Here is a 23,465-nt window from a genome sequence, read left to right on the forward strand (position 1 = left end):
CGCATCAGCTATACAGCTGGGCCGGGAGCGGGGCGGCGGGACGGGCACGGGGCCGCGCCAAAGATGGCGGCCGCCTCCCGTCCCCCGCGTGGCCTCGCGCGTCACTTGCGAGCGCCGGAAGTTCCGCCCTTCTCCATGGCAACGGGGAGCGCCGGAAGCGGCCAGCACGCGAGGCGGGGAACATGGCGGCGGCTGGGGCTGCCAGCAGTACCGTGCGCTTCAAGAGCAAGTGAGGGCGGGGGGGAGACGGACCCTCCCGGGGCGGCGGGAGCCTCCCGGGGCCGGGGGGGAGGCGGATCACCCGGGGCTGGGGCGAGGAGCCCGCCGCGGGGCCCGGGGCGGCCGGCGGCCCCTTCCCCAGCCGGCGGGTTTGGCGTGCGGGAGCGGCTTCATCTGACCTGTCGCGGCGCGTTGCTTGTTTTTCCTTTCAGCTATGCTGTATCGCGGAAAATGGAGCCTTTCTACAAAGGAGGACGAGTTCAGGTAGGAAGAGAGACTTTCCTTCTATCGAAGTCTTGAGAGAGGAAAGCTAAAACAGCGATGTGCCTGTTCAAAAACATGTCATCTCTCTGGTTCTGTAAATGCTTCTGGTTTCCCTTCTCTTCCCTTCAGGTAAACCGAGATGGAAAATTCATGTTTTGCCCCTGCGGGATCAAGCTGAATATAATTGATATAGAAACGGGGGCTCTTCTTCACAGCCTCGAACAGGTGAGAAGTTCCAATGTATGATGACTTTGGAAACTCTTGGATGTTTTTGAAGCCTCCAAGGGTATTTTACCTTTATTGTCAGCTGTTCTTCTGAAGCCCTTGAGTGAAAATTAGATGGGAAGATGAGAAATGTATCTGAATCCAGACAGTTATGTTATTGGGGTTCTCTGTAAGCACTACTGGAGAGCTGTTAGATGTGCTCGGTGTCGATGGAAGCATGCAGAAAACATGCATGTAGTTCTGAGAACCCTCAGAAGCATCGAACAGAGGATTTAACTGTCTTTTCCTTCCAATTTTATAGGATGATCAAGAGGATATTACTTCCTTTGTTCTTAGCCCTGATGATGAGGTATGTATTTGCTTTGCGGTTTGTTTTTCTTTTTACTGCTGTCGGGCCTCCTGGTAAAGCTGGTGAGCACTGTCTGCCTGCGAGTGTCTGAAAGCACTGTCCGTTTCCAGAGATCTCTGTATAGTGTCATCAGGTGCTTCCATCTGACTTCCAGTCCGGGTTGAAATCAGACATGGCAATGATCCCTACCTTTACATTTATTTACAACTGAAGATAAGGGACTGATCCAGGGACAGAAGTGCAATTTAATCTATTTTGTGTGTATGTGTAGAGAGTGCATTAGTTGATGTTGCGTTTATGTCCAGCATTATTTCTGGCTCCTTTCATGTATCCATGTGCATGCTGATGTGCTGCAGATAATCTACTTAATAGTTAATCTTCCTTTGTGTTGCTTTTGGATAGATCCTTGTGACAGGAAGCCGAGCCCTGTTGCTGAAGCAGTGGAACTGGCGAGAGAACAAGTGTGTTCGCACGTGGAAAGCAGTGCATGTAGCACCAATAGCTAGCATGGCCTTTGACTCCACTTCAACGTTGTTAGCCACAGGTGTGGTCCTATTTCCTTGTCACTTTTGCATAATTTGAATAATTTAGCCCAGCTTGACACAGTGTGATTTAGTGATCTCTTGAATTCAGACAAAATCAGAAGAGATTTTGCCTAGGTAGTCTATCAAGATCTCTCTTTTAACGAGGATGCTTACAATGTTCTGCCTAAGATATATTACTTAATTAAATGTGAATAAGTATAAGGAATCTACAAAGCAGTGTGGCCCAGTTATCCCAGTGTAGAACTGGGACTCTTTGGAGATGGAGGAGGGCAGGCAGGACATGTAACTTAACTGTGCTTCAGTTTCTTGCTGTGAGCAGTCAGGTTTTGCTCATTGCTCTGAAAGCGTAAAGTAGTCCTTGAGCTCCTCTTGGTGTTGATGGTTGTTGCTGGTTTCATTTTGCTCTCTGCTGCTTTTGTAATCTGTGAAATTTTGCAATTGCTGATATGTTGGGCGATTTGTGTTTCTCCTTTTCATAGCTCATTCTTTTATACCCTTCTTTTCCAAGGTGGCTGTGACAGCACCATTAAGATCTGGGATATGATCAAACAGTACTGCACACACAACCTAAAAGGATCTTCAGGAGTTGTACAGTAAGGACAAGTCATATTTATCAGTCATTTCCATTCTGCTGGTGTTTGTTAGTGTGATGCCTGAACGCTAGGACTGATGTGGATGTCTTGAGTTAATGGAATGTAAAGCACCATTCAGAGCATGTCCCAGGCTCTCCTGTTTCCTGCTTTTTGAGGCAAAGGAGCAGGGCTAAAACTGACTTTAGCTTAGAGAGAAAACAATTTGATCAAGAAGTTTCTTGGGATCCAAGTAGAATATCTGTGCTTGGTAACTGATGTACTTCAAGAAAGTGTAAGACTAGCAAAGAAGAGTTGAAAGTTTCCCTGGTGGGTGGAAGAGGAATAAATGAAGTCTTACAAAGGGAGTCCTAGTATAAATTTGGGTCGATTGATCTGTCACATTCTATGTGTAGAATATATATTTAAATATTGGGCTAAAGCTGAGGGGATGCCAGATAGCTTATTCCTACCCTATTCAAATCCCTCTTTGTCTCTCTCTGTCTAGCCTTGTTGAGTTCCACCCTGATATTTCACGTCTGCAACTTTTCTCCTCCTCAATGGACTACAAAATCCGAATCTGGGACCTGAAGTCCAGCAAGTGTGTTGCTGTGTTGAGTGGCCATTTCAGTGCTGTCACCTCCCTGGCTTTTGCTGCAGATAGAAATACACTCATCAGGTAAAAACTTGTAGAGGCTTTGCTTTTCTGTCCCATTCACCCTGCCTCCTGCCAGAGACAGGACATTTCTGGGATGTCTTGGGAAGTTTGTCCTTTGAGGGGAAAGATTGCTGAAGGTGCTCAATCCCAGCATGTCAGTATAAGCAAGTGACTGGGGTCTCAGCACTTGTGTTTCTGGTGACAGTACTACGCCACCACGTGGAAGGCTGGTGTCTTCTTTTGTTATGGGCCTCTTCAGAAGGGTGTTGAACTCCTTTCAAAATTGCACTCAGAGCCTGAGGTGAATGGTTTTAACATTGAAACTCTTTTAACTTGCAGTTCTGGCCGTGATAAAATCTGTATGGTGTGGAACCTGAAAACCGGAGAAACTAAACGAACCATCCCTGTCTATGAGGTGAAATCACATTTCATTTATTCCTTTGAGATCCTTTGTAGTTTCTAGGTCACTCTTCTCATGAGCTTCTCTTTAAGTTTCTATATATTGTGAAATGAGGCTTAGAGTCTCCCTTGTACTTCACAGAAGTCATTAAACTCTGTTCCAAAGCTGTTTATTTTCATTCTCTCCTTGCTTAGCGGAGTTGTTTCTGGGGAGCATGAGAAAATACGTGCTGCCACTGCCTTTGCTTTCCCAGTGCTGGAGACGGAAGGAAGGACAGTCATGAGAAAACTTTGTTCTTGTGTTGTATCTGCTTGCCTTTCCTACATAGCCATGCCATCCGGGGCAGTGGAGTATGTTGTGTGTGCGCCTGTTGAAACAGGACTCCAGTCCCTCAAGTCTCAGCCAGAGCTTGGCCAATTCTTTTGCAGAGCGTGGAAGCTGCTGTTCTGTTACCTGAAAAAGGAGAGTTCTCTCAGCTGGGTGTGAAGAACCAAGGGTTGCACTTTCTCACAGCTGGCAGCAAAGGTGGGTGTTGTGCCATGTCCTTGCCCAATTTAGAGACTGAAGAAGGACCATGCTTTAGGCCTGCGTTGCCATTACTGCTGGGATGTGTGTTCTTTGTGCGGCAGAAGCCTTGGTCTGAACTCTTGAGGGCCATAGAGCAGAGCCTTCTCCTGAATTCCTCTGACAGTAGTGGATGAAGAGATTGCTCAGGCACGCTGTGTAGTCTTGATTTAGCTATGTATGTTTTGTCACAGTTTGCAGCTGGACATGCTGTTTGTGCTGTGATTGACTTAAATTGAACAGAAAAGTTTGATTTAGACCAAAGAAGAAAATCCTTGTGACCCTTCACACCACTGTAATTGGACCAGTTAACTGTCTTGCCTTAAAGCTGTGTAGCTTTTCTTCAGTAGATGAGGCCAGGGTTTGTTGTGATATTACTTGGATGATCATTGTCAAAAACAGTGGCTCCAATTGATAATTTATATCATCATTTGTGTTAGGCATCCTGAAAATCTGGGAAGTTGCCACTGCTGCCTGCGTATTTACCCAGGCTGCGCCCTTTGAGCCTGTGGAATCCGAGGAGGAGGCCAGCGAGCGCAGTCTCACCCACTGCATGCTTGTGCCTGGGAGGAATGAGGTTGTCACAGTGTCCATGGAGCACAACATTGTTTTATATGATGCTCAAACTCTCCAGCTCAGGAAGCAGGTAACAATCTTCGGTCTACCTTTTCCTGTTCCTTTATCCACATTTTAGGATCAGCTCTGTTTCTGGTGACAGCTTTGTCCAGGGCTTCCCTCTTCTCCTACCTGTCCTTGATCTGTTTCTTGCTTCCCATATATGTTTACAAGCCGTAAAGCCAGTTTCACTGGTGGGGTTGTTTGAAGGAATATTGTACAGAAGCAAACATAGGCAAAAGAAAAGCACAGAATAGGCCTAGCCTAGTCCTTCTGTGCTCCAGCTTATGTCTAATAAAACTTTTTTGTGCAGTATCAAACAAAAGGTCACAGTAATGCATCCTCATTGAGCATGGTGACATTTGGTACTTTCTCTAACCAGCTGACTTCTCCCTGTTAAACTGTTCCAACATCCTCAGTTTGCAGGTTACAACGATGAGGTTCTGGATGTGAAGTTCCTTGGGCCTGCTGATTCTCACATTGTTGTGGCTACCAACAGCCCTCAGCTGAAGGTGTTTGAACTAGCAACATCACACTGTCAGATCCTCTATGGCCACACAGGTGTGTGTGGGCAGCTCTGCTGTGGGTGGGAGGGAGATGTGAAGGTGTTTCTGTATCTAGCTTCTCTCTGACAACTGTTACATGGAGACTGGAGTCCCTGAGTTCTCTGGAACAGCATCACAACAGTTTTTTGCAGTGGTATGGAGAAAGCATATAATCATGCTGTCCTGATTTTGCAAACACTAGCTTTCCTTTTCCAGGTCTGTCATTTCAGTTCCTTTTACTAGCAGAGATCCATTTAAATTAAAGATGTGGGTAGGTGAGCATTAGCTCTGAAGGCTGTTTTGTGGCTACAGGTGACACATTCACACCAATGCCATAAACAGCCAGTCACTTTGTAATGCATGCAGATATGTTCCAAAGTCTCTCAGAGCTCTGTGCCCCAGTCAGTAAGCAGCAGACTCCGTGTTAATCATGCGTTTCTGTTGTCCGATTACGCTATTGCTTTATATTCAGCTGTTTCTTCTTCATCTGTTTAGAAACGATTCTTGCCTTGGATGTCTTCAGAAAAGGCCTGATGTTTGTAAGCTGTGCTAAGGTATAGACGCTTTTTCCTTCATTGAATGAAACTTTTTATTTCTAGTGGTCTTTATGGGTAGTTTTCTTATTCGTCTTTGGTGATCCAGAAAGGGCTTTTGTTCAGGTGGAAATTCCTATCTGTTATGCCCCCAAAGATAAAAGGTTCTTCCACTATCCTTAACATTATCCCTGGGAAAATGATTGGTTGTACTTTAATAGCCTGAAAGGAAGTGCCTCATTCTCCAAGCATTTCTTGCTCCTGCATGGGAGTTCAGAGATGTCATTAGTGAGAGATTGATGGGGAGCTGTGGACAAGATAAAGTACTGGAAGAAAAGGTGCCAGCTGGCCCGATATACTCAGAAGTAAACCTCCAAGCTGCAGTGCAACCTGCTTGGCCATTTCTGCCCTCAGATGCTCTGATGAATGCAGACATAGGTTCTGGCTTAAAAAAACAGTGAATAGCCAGGCTCGCGGATGTGGTAAATGCATGAGACTGATCACTTGTCAGAAGAGCACAGCAGTTTCTCTTCTCCCACTACAGGATAAAAGCCTTCGAGTCTGGCGGATGAACAAAGACAGAAAAGTGATCTGTGTAGCCCAGGGCTTGGGTCACGCGCATGGGGTGGGCGCTGTCTCTTGCTCAAGGTAATAAAGATTGGACAGAGTTACCTTTGCAAGCATGAGTCGTGCCTGCTCTGCTGATCCTCAGGATGAATGTTTTGGTGAATGCCTGCCTCTGAACCGTGCTGTTCATCGCTCCTGGTGCCAGCTTGTCATGGTGCTTTGAGTTTGAAGGAAATTTTTTTGGACATACATTGTCCATAAATTGTTGACCTTGCACTTCTCTGTCAGTATAACTTCTGTTTGTCTTCAGGAACAGCAGGAGCTGGATAAGTCGATGGGTAAAGCCCAAGTGAATTGAAGAGAAAGGGGAGGGGGAACGGAGAGAATGTGTATGTGAAGGTGCTTGTTTGAATATCATGTCTGTTGGTCAGCTCTTCTCCTTTCTTCAAGCTGCCCAGCAGTTTTGAAGCCCAACTTGCCTATTCAAGAGCTGCAGTATACCTGAGCATGTAACTGAAGAGAGCTAGCAGTGCGCTTGACTGATGTCTGAATTGCTGGAGGCTATCACAAGAGCTTCAGGAAAATGAAAGAGAGCTTGAAAAATCATTTGAGTGCTCTGTTTAACATCCCAGCAGAGTGACCAAACATGTGTAGGTTCTGGTAGGGGAAGGAAGAGAAGGCCCTTTTTCTCCATGGATGAAGCCAGTTTTGCTTCCTTACACTTGACACTTCTCTTCCTTATACTTTTATTTTCCAGACTGAAAGAAAGCTTTGTAGTGACCAGCAGCCAGGACTGCACAATCAAGGTCTGGAATATCCCAGCATCCCTCACTTCCAAAGCAAAAGCAGCCTTGATCTCCAGTCCGGAAACTCTTCATGCCCAAGTGACTGAGAGAGGTCATGACAAGGTAGAGCTCCACCAGATGTGAAAATGTACTTTTCTATAGAAATATCTCTAGTAAATCTGGGTGTGCAATGTTAGCATGGAGTGTGCAAGTGAAGTTCAGGATTGGTTGAGATAGACAGTAGTGGGGGTGATGGAAAAACCCTGACACTTCAGGGAAGGAAACTGGGGGCTGACCTGTAAGGTGAAGACCAGGGAATTCCAGCTGAAGCTACTTGTTTGTCTGTCTTTTGTTTTCATTTTTCAGCTATCCTCTGTGATCCTCACAATTCTCTCCTCTGTGCACACTTGCACTCAATGGGCTGCAGGCTTTCTCTTCCTCTTCTCAAAAGTAAAACAAGCCTGGTTAAGACTTTTTTTTTTAATGCTGAGGCGATCATATGGTTGGCAGTGTGTCTGTTTCCTAGTTTAACAGGAATGAGCCGTCCCATGAGTTAGCTCCAAAACAGGTAAAAGCCCAGCAATTTGAGGATGTCAGGATAGCTGAGCAAACAGTGGCACTTAAATCCTTCTCTCCTGTTTTGTACACTGAATTTACTAATGCTCAATAACAACAGAAAGACCTAAGCTGCTTTGTACTCTGTACTCGTATGACTTTTCCAGGATATAAACAGCGTGGCAGTTTCTCCGAATGACAAGCTCATTGCCACAGGCTCACAGGATCGGCTGGCCAAGCTGTGGTCCTGTTCTGATTGCTCTTTGTTGGGTGTCTTCACTGGACATAAGCGTGGAATCTGGTGTGTGCAGTTTTCCCCAGTGGATCAGATCTTGGCCACCTCCTCAGCAGATGGGACACTGAAGCTTTGGGGTCTTCAGGACTTCAGCTGTTTGAAGGTAATGAGAACTCACGCTGCTCCTTGCTCTAGGAAAACCTGGCATAAAATGAGGATTGATTAAGGCAGCTTCAGAAAGGTATATGCTGGTTAGTGCAGATGAAATAGAGCCATGTGGTCATGCTGAAAGGATAGCCATCCAGGCATAGCCTTGTTCTCCAGGATCTTGGATGCATGAGCTGCCTGGAAAGCTCCAAGACAAAAGCATTTGCCCAATGCCTAAGTGATCTTTCTTCTCTAGCTGACTGAAGAGCAACATGGTTGATTGTAGGGGAAAAGCATATTCCAGCTTTGGAAAGGTTGGCTCTCCCTGGCACAGCTGTAGCCATGAAGGAAAAACACAGTTTATTCGATGCTCAGTCTTCACAGAAGAATTATCTGTGCAGTCTCACAGCATCTTGCTAAGGCAATGAGAAGGCAGTTGCTTATTCTGTGCCACGTTCTGCCGGCAGTGTTGCCTCACGTGCCTCTGAGTGCGTGCTTCATTCAGCGTCAGGGGAATCAACCTTTTAGAAGATGACTTAGGCAGCTGGTCTCGCTGTTCAGACCACTTGCAATTTGACCTTGTGCAGCAAGTTTAAGCAAATGGGTCTTTTGAAAAAATGGTATGTGGACAAGGCATTTTCTGCTGCCCTTTCAACCTACAGTAAGAGAAAGTCCCAAGAACAGAGGCTGCTTATTGGAAGTTACCTATTAGGGCTGTGGGAGTACATTTCATCCCCTTAGAGAGGGCTGTCTTCGAAAAGCCTGGCAACAACTCTTTTGAACTTCCCATTTTCCAGACTTTTGAAGGTCATGATGCCTCTGTACTGAAGGTCATTTTTGTAAGCCGGGGGACACAGCTGCTTAGCAGGTAAGTCAGTACGCTAAAGAAAGATGTTAAAACTAATCAGAAAGGAAATCACTTAGATGATGTAAGCAACAAGAGAGCAGAGTCTTGAGCAATGGATTTCATTTTAGAAAATCTGATAGGAAAATCCCATGTCTCTGCTAAGCTTCTTGCACAGACTAACTTATCTTCCTCTAGTTCTCCAGTTATGCTGCAGATTCTAGTTACCTCCACTGACATTGCTGAGCCAGTGACATATACTGTAGCTAGGCAGAGCTAAGGGTGCATCTCACCCTACTGCCTTTAGCAAGGGAAAAGCAGCAAGCGTTAAAGAATTGGAATTGGTACCTGCAAAGGGTTGGTCCTCTAGCTAGAAGCAGGAAATAATGTAGCTTTTCTGGGCCTCAGTTTGTCCTCTGTGCTGCCTTTCGTTATAGAAAAGCTGAAATAGGAGAGACTGGAATATCGGAGCTTATGGTGATATGTAAGTAATAGGGTTTTCCAAGAAGGAATCACTTGAGGAAATCTTAGTAACACTGGGAAGGAAGTGTATCTTGTTTGGAGTGAATTTTAATAAGATAGTGCCTTTTTCTGCTGTTGGAGAGCCTCTAAAGCTGGGCCCTGCCTACAGAGCTACATGGCTTGAGTTTCTTAAGCTCTCTTGACTTTCGTGGTTAATTTTGCTCCTGTTTGGAAGGCGATGGAATGAGAAGTGTTTATCCAGTACTGGAGGCAGAGCAGAGCAAGGATGGGTCTATCTAGCGATCCTCTGAGTTAATTCTGTTTTTTTTGTCTTCCGAAAGTGGTTCTGATGGTCTCTTAAAACTCTGGACAATTAAAACAAATGAGTGTGTGAAAACATTAGATGGTCATGAAGATAAAATCTGGGGTCTTCACTCTAACAAGCAAGATGACATGGTTGTGACAGCGTCCAGTGACTCCTGCATCACGCTGTGGAAGGTACAGTACGGAGTCTTTCTGCTTCCTCTCTCAGTTAGTAATCAGAATGCAATGCAGAGATCAGGATCCCAGTGGTTTGTCCCTAACCCTGTTCCAGCATGACACGTGCACTCCCCTCATTTCCTGCACTTTGAAATTGGGTCAGTAAGGCATATCTTGATTTCTACTATTCTTTTTTTGGCCACACCCGGACAATGTCGTAAACAAAACAGCAGACGGGCCTTAGCAGCCTGCCCAGGCACTGGTGTTCTAAAGGTCATTGGGAAGGAAGTTGTGAGTTGATAGATTCAGCAATTATTTGACCTGAAGATCTTTCTACAAAAACTAATCTTCTAATCATTTGATGGCTAAACAAAAATTCATCTGTATTAAAGCAAGATTTGACATGATTGTATTCTGGTTTGTTAAAGGATGTCACTGAAATTGAACAGGAAGAGGCACAAGCTAAACAGGAAGAGCAGATTATGAAGTAAGTTGATCCTGTATAGTGGCGGGCTGTGAAAAGGCAAATTCTGCCCAGAGAGACTGTCCACACTTAGTCATCCAGTTCCTTCTAATCTATGGATTCTGTCATTTAGCTATTTCAATGGTGTCAAATTGCAGTAGTCTTTTCGTCTACCTTGTAGTTTATCTATAGTTACTGTAAAGACTTGCTGCAATACTGTCAGCTTGACAATAATTAGTTTCATGTTTATGTACTGCTGAGATAAGCCAAGTCAAACTGCTGAAATCTATTATCATTCATTTTCTCCTGCATCAGCCAGCGCTGAATAGCTCAGGGAGTCCTTGAACGTGCCAGGGTAATTATCTACACAATGAGGGCACTGAAGTGTTTATTGGAAAGTGGTATTAACTTCCTGGCATTAAACATCCTCACGTTTTTATTGCCAAATCTTCTTTCTGCAAAGCATTTTATTCCACCAACCAAATATTCTTCTGACATTTTCTTGACCCTAATTGTTTTCCAGAGAACAAGAGCTTTCTAACCTGCTTCATGAGAAAAGATATCTCAAAGCTTTAGGATTGGCAATCTCTCTGGATCGTCCACACACGGTGTTGATGGTGGTCAAAGGTGAGTCCATGTTGAGCTCTGAAGGCGTTTTCTGCCTCTCGCCTTTCAGAACATCTCTTCCAGGTAGGTGAAGACTACAAAGCCTAACTGTCTGAGAACTTTTGTTTTCCCTTTCTCATATCACTCCCACTTCCTAACCATGCTTAGTGCTCCTGATAACAAACAGTCTCCCTGCTCTCAGACCATGGGTGTGTTTCAGAAGGAATCCATCACAGCAGGGACATCAGATGTCACTGTTCCTCCGAGTGTGACAGACGCGGCTGACTGCTGAGGAGCACTAAGTCTCGTCTCGCGTTACCAGTCAAGCCAGCTTTCATTCCCAGGGTAGCAACCTGCACCCAGAATTTATACAGAAGTTTACTTGTTATTTGACTCTTTGCCTGGAGTCAGGGGCTCGTTTAAAAAATCAGCTGCTGTGTGAAGGGCTCTCAGCAGCACTGGGTATCAGGGTGGTGGCTTTAGCTCCTCCCAAGCTAGGCTCTGCGTAGAGATGCAGTGAGCTGGCAGGAGTTTTGTCTCTCCTCTGGTGCATGGTCAGACAGATTAAACAGCACGTCGGGAGCCACTCTTATGCCTGAGAAAGCCTGTGCCGACAGAGGGATGTTCAGATCACGTACTGAAGCGCTTGCGGGTTTAGAACAGCCAGAAGGGAAGGTGCCTGTGTATCTGAAGTGCGTTGGCCTCTCTCTGTGTCCACAGGCTCTTGTGACAGGACTGCGTGCTATTTCCTACCGGATCCTCTGTGCAGAAGGAGGGCATGGATCTTGCTCTTGAACTGAAATTCTTTTTCTTTCCCTGCCTCTTCATTTCTCTCTTTTGCAGCCATCCTCAAGGAAATCGATGGGAGAAAGCGCTTGGAAGAGAACATCCTTCGGCTGCGGAAGGATCAAAAAGGTTTGTTGCAACATGATTTGTATGCTAAAACCTTTCAGTGAGGGGCTTGTTTTCTCAACCAAAATTAACAGTCTCCCTAGACTTGTCTTTCACCAGTGAGCTCCCACCACCATTGAGCAGGACTGCTGCCCAGGGCCATCTTCTTTGTTATGGTGCTACTCATGACAAGCCCCAGAAACTGCTATGGGCTTGTTTGAGTTCATCAGCCTCTGTGGTGGTCACGTCCCTTGGCGCTCTTACTGCATCATCTGAGACTGTCCTGCAGTGGGAGACAAGTGCACTGAGCTAATCACCAAGTCATACCTGCCACACCCCAAAATCTGCTTTCCTGCAGTCACGTCTGCCCAAAGGGCCTTGCCCTACCTTACCACCCCCTTGTTTAGGACATCCCTGTGACAGCTCACGAGAGGGCTCTCCAGATAGCTCTTTGACCTCTCCAGGCTCGTTAGTCATGTTGCGTGGGAGCTGCACTGCTCCCTAAGACAGGAGAAGTGCTTTCCAACCTGGCCTCCCCTGCAATGTGCCAGCGCCCTCGGCACAGCTAGTGTGTACCAATTGCCTCCTTCCTCCCTAGAGGCAGTGTTAAAGTTCTTGGTGACGTGGAATACAAACTCTCGGAACTGCCACGAGGCCCAAGCTGTCATTGAAACCCTCCTAAAGCACGAAACACCAGATTGCCTCCTGCAGTACTCGGGCATTAAAACTGCTGTGGAGTCCCTGCTGCCTTACACCGGTGAGTCACGCTGGAGGAGCGTTCAGGTCGGTGGTGGGGCAGCCTGTTGGGTCTGCTGGGGGCTCAGAGCTGGTGGTGCCTGTGATGAAGTGCCTAGTGCTTCGTTGTACGTGATCTCAGCTGCCCTCTGCTCCTTTGAGCTCTGACACCACTGTGAGTTCTGTTATCTTGATCCTGGCACTACGTGATTATTAGCACTTCCTGGCTGCTTTACTAACACTGACAAATAGTTTTTCACAGTCTGTGAGACTGAGGTCTCCTCCTATGTTGTGGATATTCCCAGTTTGCCTTGGTCTGAACAGAAGAATTTTGCACCCCCTTCACGTGGTGAACGTCCCCTTCCGTGGTGTCAACCGTTAGTTTTCTTTCTCTGCAGAGCGCCATTTCCAGAGACTGAGCCGATTACTACAGGCCTCCATGTTCATTGACTTCATGTGGCAAAACATGAGACTGGCTGATGCATCCCAGGAGGAAGATGTGACTTTATGACCCTTCTCCTTCCAGTTGCCCTCTCCTGAGGAGAGAGTTGAACCACCTGAGGCCTGCCTTGGCCAGCTCTCCCACCATGCATGACAACTGGAATATTTGTATTTTTTATAATTTTTTTTTTAAGTTTGTTTTAAAGATTTAAATAATCCAGTATCTCTTTATGGACTCTTTGGGGTTTAATATGGGGGGTGGTGTCAGTCCTTTGTTCAAGCTGTGGTTTCCCATTATATTTTAACACCCTGAATTTTGATGTCTGTCTTCCCATACAGCATCCTGCACCTTGCAGGAGGAGCCAGGAAAACAGTGGTTAGTTTGGAGAAAAGGTAGAACCTGGCTCTGAACAAGCCTTTCTTTGCGTCTTTCAATCCACTGTAATAAGGTGGGAGCCCTGCACACTACTGGCAGTGTTGTATCATGTCCCAAAGCCCAGCTCGGGAGCGCGTATGGATTAGTTTTGTGTCTAAGCATTGACAAGTTTTTTTGCTTGGGCAAAATGTGCTCTGGCCCAAAGCAGGTCTCTCACCCTGCCCAGGAAGGTTAGCACCTAGGAGGGAGATAAATTTCTTAGTTTGGGAATTAAAATTGTGCTCAAGTGTAAAAAAACCAAACAGTCCCCCTCCATGTTTACATGTGTTTTCTTTTTTTTATTTCAGAGACAGAAATGTATGTAATCTAGAAAAATACAAAAACAATGCACAAAATGCTTGTTTCAGAAAAGCTCACAGATACCTGGAAGATTAACTAAAATCAGAAGATCAGGATCTATATAGAAGTCTTAGATTTTTCTATTTTTCTAATTGTTTTAGCAAATGGGCTTAGGGGTAGGAGTTACTATAAATTTCAGTAAATATCAGAACCCCCTTTCAAGGGCGTTTTATTCATTAACATGACCAGAAAACTTATCCCGTAAGGAAACAAACTATACTGTAACTGTTTTTCCTTCTGTGCCTGCACAGACATCTCTGTAGGGAAAGGTCGAAGAAGAAGTTTCTAGCCCCTGTGTAGTTTCTGTTCTGACAGCCCTTCAGCAGATCCGGACCAGTCACAGGTCCGAGAGCCCTTCCGCACTCCCTGGCCTTCCCGTGCAAGCTGCAGAATGAGTAAGCATAACCTGGTTGAGTAACATTCACGAATGTGTTCTGTTCCGTCAGGAGTTAAACACCGCGTCCTTGAAAAGCAACAGTCCCCAGCGCTGATCCTCCTCGTGCCAGCTGCCCGCAGCTGCGGCGAGGAAAGTACCTGGCGTTTCGTTTCAGCCGCGGCGCTGGCCTGGGCAGCGTCTGGGCCCCTCCGAGGCGCAGGCAGGCTACTGCACGCTCTGGAGCGTGTGCAGGGCCAGGAGGGCCGGCTGGGAGGCTGACTGCTGCATGGCTCGCTTGGTGAGGGTGCTGCACCTCTGGAGGATCTCATGGGCTGAGGGGCGCACGGGCACCTTGGGGACGCAGGCAGCCAAGTCTGAGTCAGCGAGGGAGTAACTTAAATCAGCTGCAGACGACTCCACAAAGCCAGAATCGTTCCTGTCTTTGTGGGTGAGGTGTGGAGATTTGCTGCTGTGTGTTGCCATGGCCTTCCCCAGGGGAGAGCTCCTGGCCTGCTCGACTTCAGGCAGAGACCTTGATAAGTCGGGCTTCCAGCCCGGCCTGCCATCCCGCTCGCTCCCGCTCCCCGAGCTGAGAGACAAGCTATCAGTCTCCAAATCTGGAGTGGAGCTGGCCCTGGGCAGGGATCTTGATCTGCTTCTCGAAGAAGTCCCTTCTTCAGTCTGGTCAAGGGGAGGGCAAGCCTGCACCACACTCTCTCCCACCACCTTGTCCAGGGGCTGAAGAGCCCCCAGGGAGGAAGAGAGGTTAGGGGTGGAGGCGTTGAGCCCGCAGCTCACAATGGTCTGCAGCCTGCTGTGAGGATTCTTGTAGGGCCGGAGGCACATGGACGGGATGTAGCCGGTACGTCCGTTGTACCTAAGAGGGGCAGGAGGGAGAGCAATGCTGAAAAGAAGGGTCCTTCTCCTGCCTCAGCCTCGGGGGGAGGGAGGAGCGCACGCAGGGTGGTGGGTGCTGGCGAGGATTCAGCCCACTGCCGCGTACAGGACTTAAAGGGGAAACTGTCCCTAGCCCAGGGACAGGTAATTCAGTGAGAGCTTCTCCGCACACTGCTTGGGGAGGGACAGGCAAAGAGCACCTGCAGCAGGTAGCCGGCTCTCTTGGGCAGCACTGAACGGCAGCTTCAGGAAAGCCTCCTTACCGGGTCAGCCACCAGCCGTCGTCGGATTTCCTAACCACCTCCACGATGACCCCGTTGTTCAGAGAGAGCTCATCTGCCTTCTGAGACTCATAGGATCGCACAGCAAAATACAAGCTGCCTGGAGAAAGAAGGGGGAGATATTTCTGCCATGTGAGGAAAAAAATCATGGCAAAGTGTGAAAGGAAAATAGACCAGAACTGCCTATCTGCTGAGTGCACAAGCACAGCCTGAGCTCTGGGGAGGCTTTTATAGACAAGAACTCAGGCTTCATGCTGGCCCTCTGACGGGGGAGCGTCACCACTGTGAACACAGCTCCCTTCCCAGTACGGAGGTGGGGACGTTAGGAGGGAGAGCATCCTCCAGCAAGGCAGAAAGGTCCCGGTGCTGCACCTGTGAGCTAGTGTGAACTGCAAGACAGGGGAAACAAGCAGGTAACTCTCAGCAACAGGGAAAGTGAGGGTGCAGAGCACACTGCTACATATGTAACTATTAGTTACACAAGTAATAAGTTAATGTATTTTTTTTTGTTAATGGATATTACTAAGTTAATAAAGTTAATAGTTACACAAATAACTATTACAAGATGCCCTATCCCTGTGAAAGATCAGATCAGCAGTCCCAGGGTGCAGGAGAGAGATCCACCGTAACACTGTTCCTGTAAGTGATTTATTTGCTCAGCTGCCCACAGTCGGTGGCAGAGATATGACTAAAAAATTCAGAGCTCTGGAAATCCGGGCAGGGACTTCAGCCAATGGTTCAAGCATTTTTTTTGCAGAACTACCTCCCCCTTAAAAAAAGGTCAGGGGGAGAGGAACATAGTGTAGTTCTGAACTCAGAGCAGCAAGGGAGGTTTTGGGTCGCAGTAGTTTTAAGTAGCCTTACCCTCTTCATTCGAGCTCAAGGCATTCTGGATGTCCTTGTGGATGTCAGTCTTTTCCAGGTATGGGGCTGGGAACCAGGCTATCTGCTTGTCTGCATTTTCCACTAGCCACCACCCTGCAGCAAACAGCAAAAGGAAGATTGTAAAAACTTGTAAGAGGTAGACAAGTATCACAGGAGAAATGACCATAAACCCTGGCTAAGGGCTGCCCCAGTCATGAACAGGAGACAGGAGAGAAGTTCTGCAACCACTTGAGGAACTGGCAAATGTCATACTGACACTTGGGCAGAGCTCCCTTGAGACCAGTGTTTTCCACCACGGAAGTGTGTTGGGGTCTGTAAAGCAAAGTCTGAGAAGCTTTCAGCTCGGGCTGGGAATAAGGCCCCAAGTCTCGGCTCAGGCTCCTGCCTCTGCTGACTAGAAAGGCCCCAGCACTTGTTCTTTCCTCCTTGATAAAGCCAGGTAAGTGCATCACACGCACAAACACTAATGATGCTATAAACGTTGCTATAAACGCACCATTTGCCAAGCTATGAATCAATCTAGAAATTTTACAACATCCATCCCTGAAACTGAAGAATCCCAGTTAAACATACCACTCATGTCCTTGATTAACACTTCAACAATTTCCTTCTTAGCAACTTTGAAAGTCTTGTTTTTCGTGTCTTTGGTTTCAAAGGTTTCGATGCATCTGTAGCTCTGAGATGCCTGTGGGAGTGTAATAGAGGGGGGGTGCTGCTGCGGCTGTTTCTTCCTTTCCCCTCCAATTTCTGATGGCATGATCACAACACTGAAAAATAAAGTTTAACATTGGTTTACTGAAAAGCCACATGGAAGGTTGGGTTTGTTATTTATTTAGGGGAAAATCATGTCTATGCAATAGACTTAAAAAAAAAAAAAAAAAAGCTTAGGCATCAGACAAACCCAAAGGTCTCAAAGCAATCAGCAGACCATCCCTGCTCTGCTGCCCAAATATGCCAGGGAAATAAAAAAAATAACGCAATGCTGAGTGTGGCATACTGATCATCAAGAGAGAAATGGAATAAAAGAAAAAGGTGCAAGGAACAAGGGCAACAGTCATTACAGAAAGCTGAGTTACCTAACAGCATTCTTCCCATTTGCCAGCACTTCCCTTTTTCCTCATTCCTAATTACTTCAGTGCTAAAAAATGACAAACATTCCCAAAGAAAAAGAAAAAGGAGAGGGAGACTGCTTTTCCCCACCACTCAAATGTAACTGATATTTCTCTTCTATCTATCTATGAAACAGACATGTTACAGAATAGCGATATACAAACAAGAAATACACATGTTCACACCTGTTTTCAGGAAAGGAAGGATCTAGGTCTTGGGTTTGTGCCTTGAAAAACTGAATCACGCCTTCACTCTGGGAGATCTTAGCATCCATTTTCAGCAGCTCCTGGGAGTAAGCTTCCAGCAGTTTTAATCTTTCCAAGGACCTGTTCAACTTCCCGCTCTTTCTCTGCTTCACATTTGCATCTTTAAAATAAGAAAGGCAAAGTTGGTATGAGATAACGGATCTGGGTGCCTTGAGAGCAGCACCTTCCGCCTACACACAGTGGTGCCCTCGCCTAGCGCCCATCGCCGCACAGGCCCAAATTGTAAGAAGCCAAGACAGTAGCTATCAATATTTGTGCCCTCTTATCATTTTAAATAGCTCCTGATACAATTTTTGAATACCTAAAGTTTATCTTTGTTCACAAGTCAATGTTCCAAGGTGCCCTGGGCCAATACTTAAACTGTATGTACTACCAAGTGCATTTATATATAAAAAAGTCTAGATTATTTTAAGTCAACAATAGACCCCAGTGCTTTGATATGATCCAGTTATACCATGTAACACGCAGAAGCTATTTGCTTATCTGCTTCAGAGAAGGTCAGACTCAGTGACTGAATCTACATCATTAGTTATGACTGCCCTGAACAGCTTTATCACGTTTGTTGGTTTTTGATGGCCACGGAAGATTTGGCCTCCTTACCTTTAAACTTGGGTATAGTCCGGTCCGATCTCCTCAGTGAGCCACTCTCAATGGGGAATTTTCTCTTCAGATCTTTCTGAAAGTGAGACAGAAAGAGAGAATGATGGTGCTTCAAAGCCCGTTCACAGGGCTGAGCTCTCTCCCTCCCTAGGATGCGAATATTGTTTTCAGGGATTTCTTCACTTACATGGAATCTCTTAAATTCTTGAAATGTCCGGTAGATGAGAATGTTGTTTCGATCTGACCAGGACACAAACACCATGTAGTTCTGAAAAAAATAAAAGGGAAAAGAAATGCATTTTTAATCATGCTGTTCAGTATCAGACACTTTCAACATTTGCTATCAACAGATGCTATCAGCATTTGGCTTAGTTCTGGTTTCAGGCTTCAGGACTGTCACATTAAAAACAAAATTTTAAATTAGATCTACACAAAGTATTTCCTTAATTTTAGGGCCGCAGATGAGCGATCATTGTCGAAATGAGAAGAAACTTAAGAAACTGTCCACAGAAAGACGGCAGAATCCAAGACAATCATTTTCTTATGATATTGACCACTGAAAAACAGAGGTCTAAAAGACCTCTTGTCCTAGATAATAACAGCCTAATTCCAGCACTGCAATAGAAATGAGAAACATACCCCCGTAAGAGTAACTGAGAAAGCCCTGTAGTTTCCTAATTTGTAAATAATGATTAGGGGGAGAGGAAAAAAAAAAAATCAGGTTAGAGTACCTTCTGCTTTTGGCATTGCATTACGCCCACAGCCTTCACATCCACTGGGTACCTGCTGCAGTTCATCTTCTCAGATGCCAGCTACTCTCCCACCAGGGGCAGACGGGAGTCCTGCGGAGAGGCAGCTCCGGGCACGGCCTCCTGGAGGCTAAATAGACTGGAGCAGGAGGGAGAGCAGGAGGCGTTCCCAAGCTGTCCACTGTAAAATTGCTCCCTCGTTTCCTCCTCCACCCAGAAATGCGCAAGGAGAAATTCCATAATTTGGCAAACTATCACATGCCTTTTATTTGCTCTCCTGCTTTTAAGATGCAATTACCACTGACTGTAGATGCCGGGGGTGTAGGTCAGAAAGCTGGGAAAGGACAGGCATCTTTTGTTATCTGGTCCTAGGCAGAACAACAGCAGAGTGACCTTCCCTGAGGCTGGGTCACTTGACCATCCCCGGGCGGCAGAGGAACTCGCTGGCGCGGCGCAGACTAGGGTTTGTGCAGCCGAGCAAAACATGGGGTGCAGGGGAACCCGAGCGCTCTCAGTAGAAACGGTTCCTCATCACGGTGCCTTCATCAAAAATGCTGCGGTTTAACCAGCAGAGAGCTGGGCTGCCTCCGAAGGCGAGCGGATAACGGAGGCTCCCTGTGCATCCGGTTAGCAGCACTGTCTGCAGCCACAGCAGCCAGGGCTGCTATTCACACTGATCCCCAAAACTAATCGTAACCATGGCTTGCTGTAAACCACAAATCAATGCGATTTCTGTGTGTGCCAGCGGTTTGTTACAAATCTCTTTCCTTTAATGCTTTGTTCCATCTGCTTAGTAAAAAATACTTCACTTTAAAGAGATTTCTGGCAGCTACGTCAACATTTGCACACTCTCAGAAAGAAACGCGAGGTGTCGATGCCATCATTGACTGAGCAAAAGATGAACAAATCCCCTGGGGTGTCACAGAAAAAGTCCCAAAGCTTCCAATTTGTGATACCACAGAGACCCAAGTAATTGGTGCTCTCTGCCCTGCATCAATCCGGGGCTTTCGTATCAACCCCAAGCCGATAAAAGTTCTGCGGTGGGAGACGGAGAACCCACAGCGCGGCCTGACGAAGCAAGAGGCATGAAATCGCTGCAGGGCAAGGAAAGCAGGAGCTGGGGGCCCAGCGCAGGTAATCTCAGCGGCCAGAACAGCTTCAAAGGCACGACCTACCAGAAATGCGGCAGTACGGGAACGGCTCACAAGGCGATGGCACACGTGTCGCAGCCTCGCAAGCTCATAGCCTCCGGCCGGCTGGAACACGCCAGCGCGAGGCTGCAGGGCCCATGCACTGCCTGCAGCGCTGCCTGAGCCCGAGGACACGGCTGCCCGCAGAGGCTCCGCACAGCGGGGGGGAAAAGACAACAAGGAGATGGAATTGCTTCATTTAAGTCAACTATCGCCTTGCTGCCTTGAGGCACTTCATGGCCAGTAATTACAGCTCTGGAAAGCCAGGCCTTTAATTGAACCTTTACCATGTCCCAAGTTATGACCTGGCTGATGGGCATCTGTGTGTGAGCAAACCTCCTTCTCCATCCTCCTTCACGCTCTTTTTTTGAGAAAGCCTAAATGCGATCAGCATCACTGCCAGGGCCCAAACCAAGAAGCCCAACTCTTCCCTCTCATGCTCTAATTACACACAGCTTCTTAAAAACCCTCAGCAACAGGTGTGGGTGATTTGTCACCTGTGGAAAAAACAAAACAAAACAAAAAACAGAATCCCAACAGGAAGCCAAGCAGATTACTTCTGGCTAGCTAGAAAACACAATGATTAGGGACTCGGTTTGTTTTTCATGAAAACCTGCACAGCACAGTGGAAGTTTCTCTGGAGGCATTTTCATTGCTCTTGGATCTGCTGCTGCCGCACCTCCAGCCTCCCTTAGGCAGTTTACGGAGCAGTTCAGTCCCACGACACAAGCTAGGTGGGAAAACCCCTTAGCTGATGTCTCCAGGGCATTTCCTGGCTAACAAAGTCACAGAGGAGCTACCCTGCAGAGAGCACATAGGGAGCCGGCTCACCGCCCTCGACAGCCCCACAATCAGGTCCTCCATCCCCCTGTTCGCACGGAGCCTAGCAAAAGCACATGCCATTAAATCTACCCAGATCAAAAGGAAGAATATATATTTTTTGAGAGAGAGGAAATCACTTCATCCAGAGAGTTTATTTCCTGTGATCCGTGTGCTCATCTAGAAGCTATCTGTCCTTGAGATGGCAAATTCCTTCTCGGACTCTGTCGTTATGCCTGCGCTCACCTGCAGCTTCCCTGGAAGCCTCCTAAACGATGCCAAGCTCACCTTTACAAGGGTCTATTGTGTAGCTCTCATAACTAGCCAGAGCCAAGACATGAAACAAAGCCCATCTTGTTGGCATCCTGTCTCAGAGCAAACACAGAACACAATGCATTTCCAAGAGTAGGAAGGTTTAAAAATAATTACTCTGAATGGCAGAAGTCAAACAAAATTAAAATCTTTGGAAGAGCTGAAATCTCTGAACGTATACAAGACCACTGAAGAAAGTTCACCTAGCACTTCGTACCACATCCGCAAGGACTGCAAATGCCAGTAAAAATGAAAACAGTAGGAAGCAGCTTTGTGTTTGACCATTGCTAATTCCAAAAGCCTTGCCATATTTCACGGTTTTCAGTGAATTCGAGCAGAAGTGCTCACTACAAAGCGGAAGAGAAACATGGAGAAAATATAAGCAAATGTTACAACAGAAAGGCGAAACTACATGAAGATCAGCAAGTCATCTAAGTTTGAAGATCCCAGTCATACAAATTGGAGAGCTAATTTCCTGGGAAGAGATTGGCTGGAGACTGGGATCTCAGACAAACCATTATTAAGAGCAAAACTACTGGAAACTCAATAATTAATTCTTAAGAAAGCATATGTTTCTGGTATGATCGCTTAGAGCTCAGTTATCAGGCTCCGCAGTCCCATTACATAAATATCACTGGATCATTGCTGTCAAGTTTGCTGGGAAAAGAAGACGTGAGAAACTGCTTGTTCAAAAGATTAATCTAATGAGGTATTACATTAATCTGAAGTGACCAAATCCGAGGAACTGAAGGAAGGGCTGTGCCAGGTTGCCTCTGGAACAGCACAAGCACTCCTTGATGACGTTACTGCACCTTGTTCGCAAAAGCCGTACAGATCTGTGCCCCTTTTGTTGGGAAAGGCTGATAATTCCACTTATTTGCCAGGCACATTTGAGCACACTTAAACACGCACACGTGCGCGCGCACCCACAAACAGTTTTACTGACAGTAAGTCAAGTTTGCTTTGTTTCCTCTTCTATTTCCACATCATCCCATCATAAACCGGTACATCCTTATGTGTAATTATTAACTTAAGGTTAGGAGAGGTCTGCCCGGAAGAAGCAAAAAAGCAAGTACTGCTGGGTGCTGTTGTTTTATCATCGGTACATATTTACATAGTTTTAATGGCAGCATTTGTTTTTTTCTTTAGTCATTTTAAAAGGTATAAAGGAGATTGCCAATGGACAAGTAACGTATAGAAATTGACTGTCCAACTTCAACAAGACTAAGAACAGAAATACGAGTTTTCCACCCTAATAATTTTTGTCACTGCCAGTTTGTAGTCTGCTTCGAGAAACTCACACGTTCCTCGCAGAGATGGAGTTCTGCCTTCTACTGACTTGAGAGACATTGCTACCAGCATAAAACGGCTGCTTTAGGTACCTTAAGTGTTTTTTATATCACAGAAAGGGGCTAAGGCTACAAATATAGTCATGGCTGCACTGTGGAGAAAGAGTAAAATTAGAGTATCTGCCCCCAGGAGCTCACAGTCTAAAGAGACACGGTAGATAACTGTCGGGGGAGGAAGAGCAGAGGTCCAGAGCAATTCAGCGACTTACGCAAAGGTAAAGAAGTCTGCAGCAGAGCTGCACATAAACCCAGGACCACCTAGACTTCCTCCTCTGGTATTTCAATTACAAGGCCAATGTCCTCTCCACCATGTGCGAAATGTCCATGACAAATAAACACCACAGGTCTGATTTACTTATCATTTCATATGAATCAGGAATAACTTTTAAACAGACCAGATTAAAAGTTGTATAAGTAGCCTAAGTGGGAGAAAAGCCTGGACCAATCCTCAGCTACATCCTAGAAGAACCAAAACTAGCGTTTCAGAGCCCAGATGCCCAAGAGTATCAAAAAGCAGCTCTTCACCAGCTGTAACAAAACACAGCTCCTCAGCAGCCATTTTCAAAGTGCAACAAGCAATGATCTTGTTATAAATGCACATGCACAAAAAAGAGAAAGAACCGTGCCATGAACATCCTTTACCACGTACAGAGTTTAGGTCTGGGCTCTGTGGGACTCCAAATCATGCATTTCTCATTTCACGTATAGCACAGCAGGAATTGCCACTGGTTAGACCTACTCTTGCAAACCCACTAGGGAAAGACAATGAGAGAAAAAATCCTCAAACTACCCTTGAGATATCACAGCCGCAAGATGGAGATACCCAAAAGAAGAGCCCTAGTTCACACCATGGGCACAGCAAAGGGGGGCCCTCACCTGGAACGCTGCTGGTATGAGAGCTTAATCTTTTGCCACCGTCACTTTCAGGATCAAAACCTGTCCTTTACTGTTCTTGAAGGTCACCTGCGATAACACATGACCTATCAGCAACTTTAATGAAAAGCCCAGCTGCTAAAAGCTGATTTTAAAAGTACAAAGAGGTTTTAGACTCTCATCAAATATAGAAACAGGCCCTGATTTAAAAAAAAGAATCAGTCACTGCAGTTGACAAAAATATCTTTCACCTTGTAAACACGCTAAGCAGTTGAACTTTCACACA

The 23,465-nt window shown here is 46.2% G+C and overlaps 2 protein-coding genes across 2 annotated transcripts; one reads left to right on the forward strand and one right to left on the reverse strand.

Moving 5' to 3' along the window:
* The first annotated feature begins 180 nt into the window (after nt 1–180).
* On the forward strand, nt 181–13,011 carry TBL3 (transducin beta like 3). Its single transcript, XM_013953969.2, has 22 exons — nt 181–229; nt 432–483; nt 613–708; nt 1,010–1,057; nt 1,460–1,601; nt 2,111–2,195; nt 2,680–2,850; nt 3,169–3,244; nt 3,658–3,754; nt 4,234–4,439; nt 4,828–4,969; nt 5,449–5,507; nt 6,031–6,134; nt 6,811–6,961; nt 7,561–7,791; nt 8,573–8,643; nt 9,423–9,579; nt 9,990–10,048; nt 10,548–10,651; nt 11,474–11,545; nt 12,120–12,278; nt 12,655–13,011. Exons 1-22 carry the CDS (start codon nt 183–185, stop codon nt 12,765–12,767), a joined length of 2,442 nt encoding a protein of 813 aa, XP_013809423.1. The 5' UTR covers nt 181–182; the 3' UTR covers nt 12,768–13,011.
* Nucleotides 13,012–14,073: 1,062 nt separating this feature from the next.
* On the reverse strand, nt 14,074–18,149 carry NOXO1 (NADPH oxidase organizer 1). The gene is made up of 7 exons (XM_013953946.2): nt 18,075–18,149; nt 17,888–17,963; nt 17,207–17,387; nt 16,485–16,678; nt 15,891–16,004; nt 15,009–15,126; nt 14,074–14,725 (listed from the first exon to the last, which is right to left on the reverse strand). The coding sequence occupies exons 1-7, from the start codon at nt 18,147–18,149 to the stop codon at nt 14,074–14,076; spliced, it is 1,410 nt and encodes a 469-aa protein (XP_013809400.2).
* Nucleotides 18,150–23,465: the final 5,316 nt, after the last annotated feature.

The sequence above is a fragment of the Apteryx mantelli genome, chromosome 16 (genome assembly GCF_036417845.1).
Source record: "Apteryx mantelli isolate bAptMan1 chromosome 16, bAptMan1.hap1, whole genome shotgun sequence".
Classification (NCBI taxonomy): domain Eukaryota; kingdom Metazoa; phylum Chordata; class Aves; order Apterygiformes; family Apterygidae; genus Apteryx; species Apteryx mantelli.

Excerpts from the sequence above, each read along its gene's own strand:
- TBL3 (XM_013953969.2), top strand. The coding sequence starts at position 183 with ATGGCGGCGGCTGGGGCTGCCAGCAGTACCGTGCGCTTCAAGAGCAA. Across the intron at positions 230-431 it reads ACCGTGCGCTTCAAGAGCAA|CTATGCTGTATCGCGGAAAA; the intron begins GTGAGGGCGGGG and ends TTTTCCTTTCAG. Across the intron at positions 6,135-6,810 it reads GGCGCTGTCTCTTGCTCAAG|ACTGAAAGAAAGCTTTGTAG; the intron begins GTAATAAAGATT and ends TTTATTTTCCAG.
- NOXO1 (XM_013953946.2), bottom strand. The coding sequence starts at position 18,149 with ATGGTGTTTGTGTCCTGGTCAGATCGAAACAACATTCTCATCTACCGG. Across the intron at positions 16,005-16,484 it reads GTTAATCAAGGACATGAGTG|GGTGGTGGCTAGTGGAAAAT; the intron begins GTATGTTTAACT and ends TGTTTGCTGCAG. Across the intron at positions 14,726-15,008 it reads GACGGCTGGTGGCTGACCCG|GTACAACGGACGTACCGGCT; the intron begins GTAAGGAGGCTT and ends TGCCCCTCTTAG.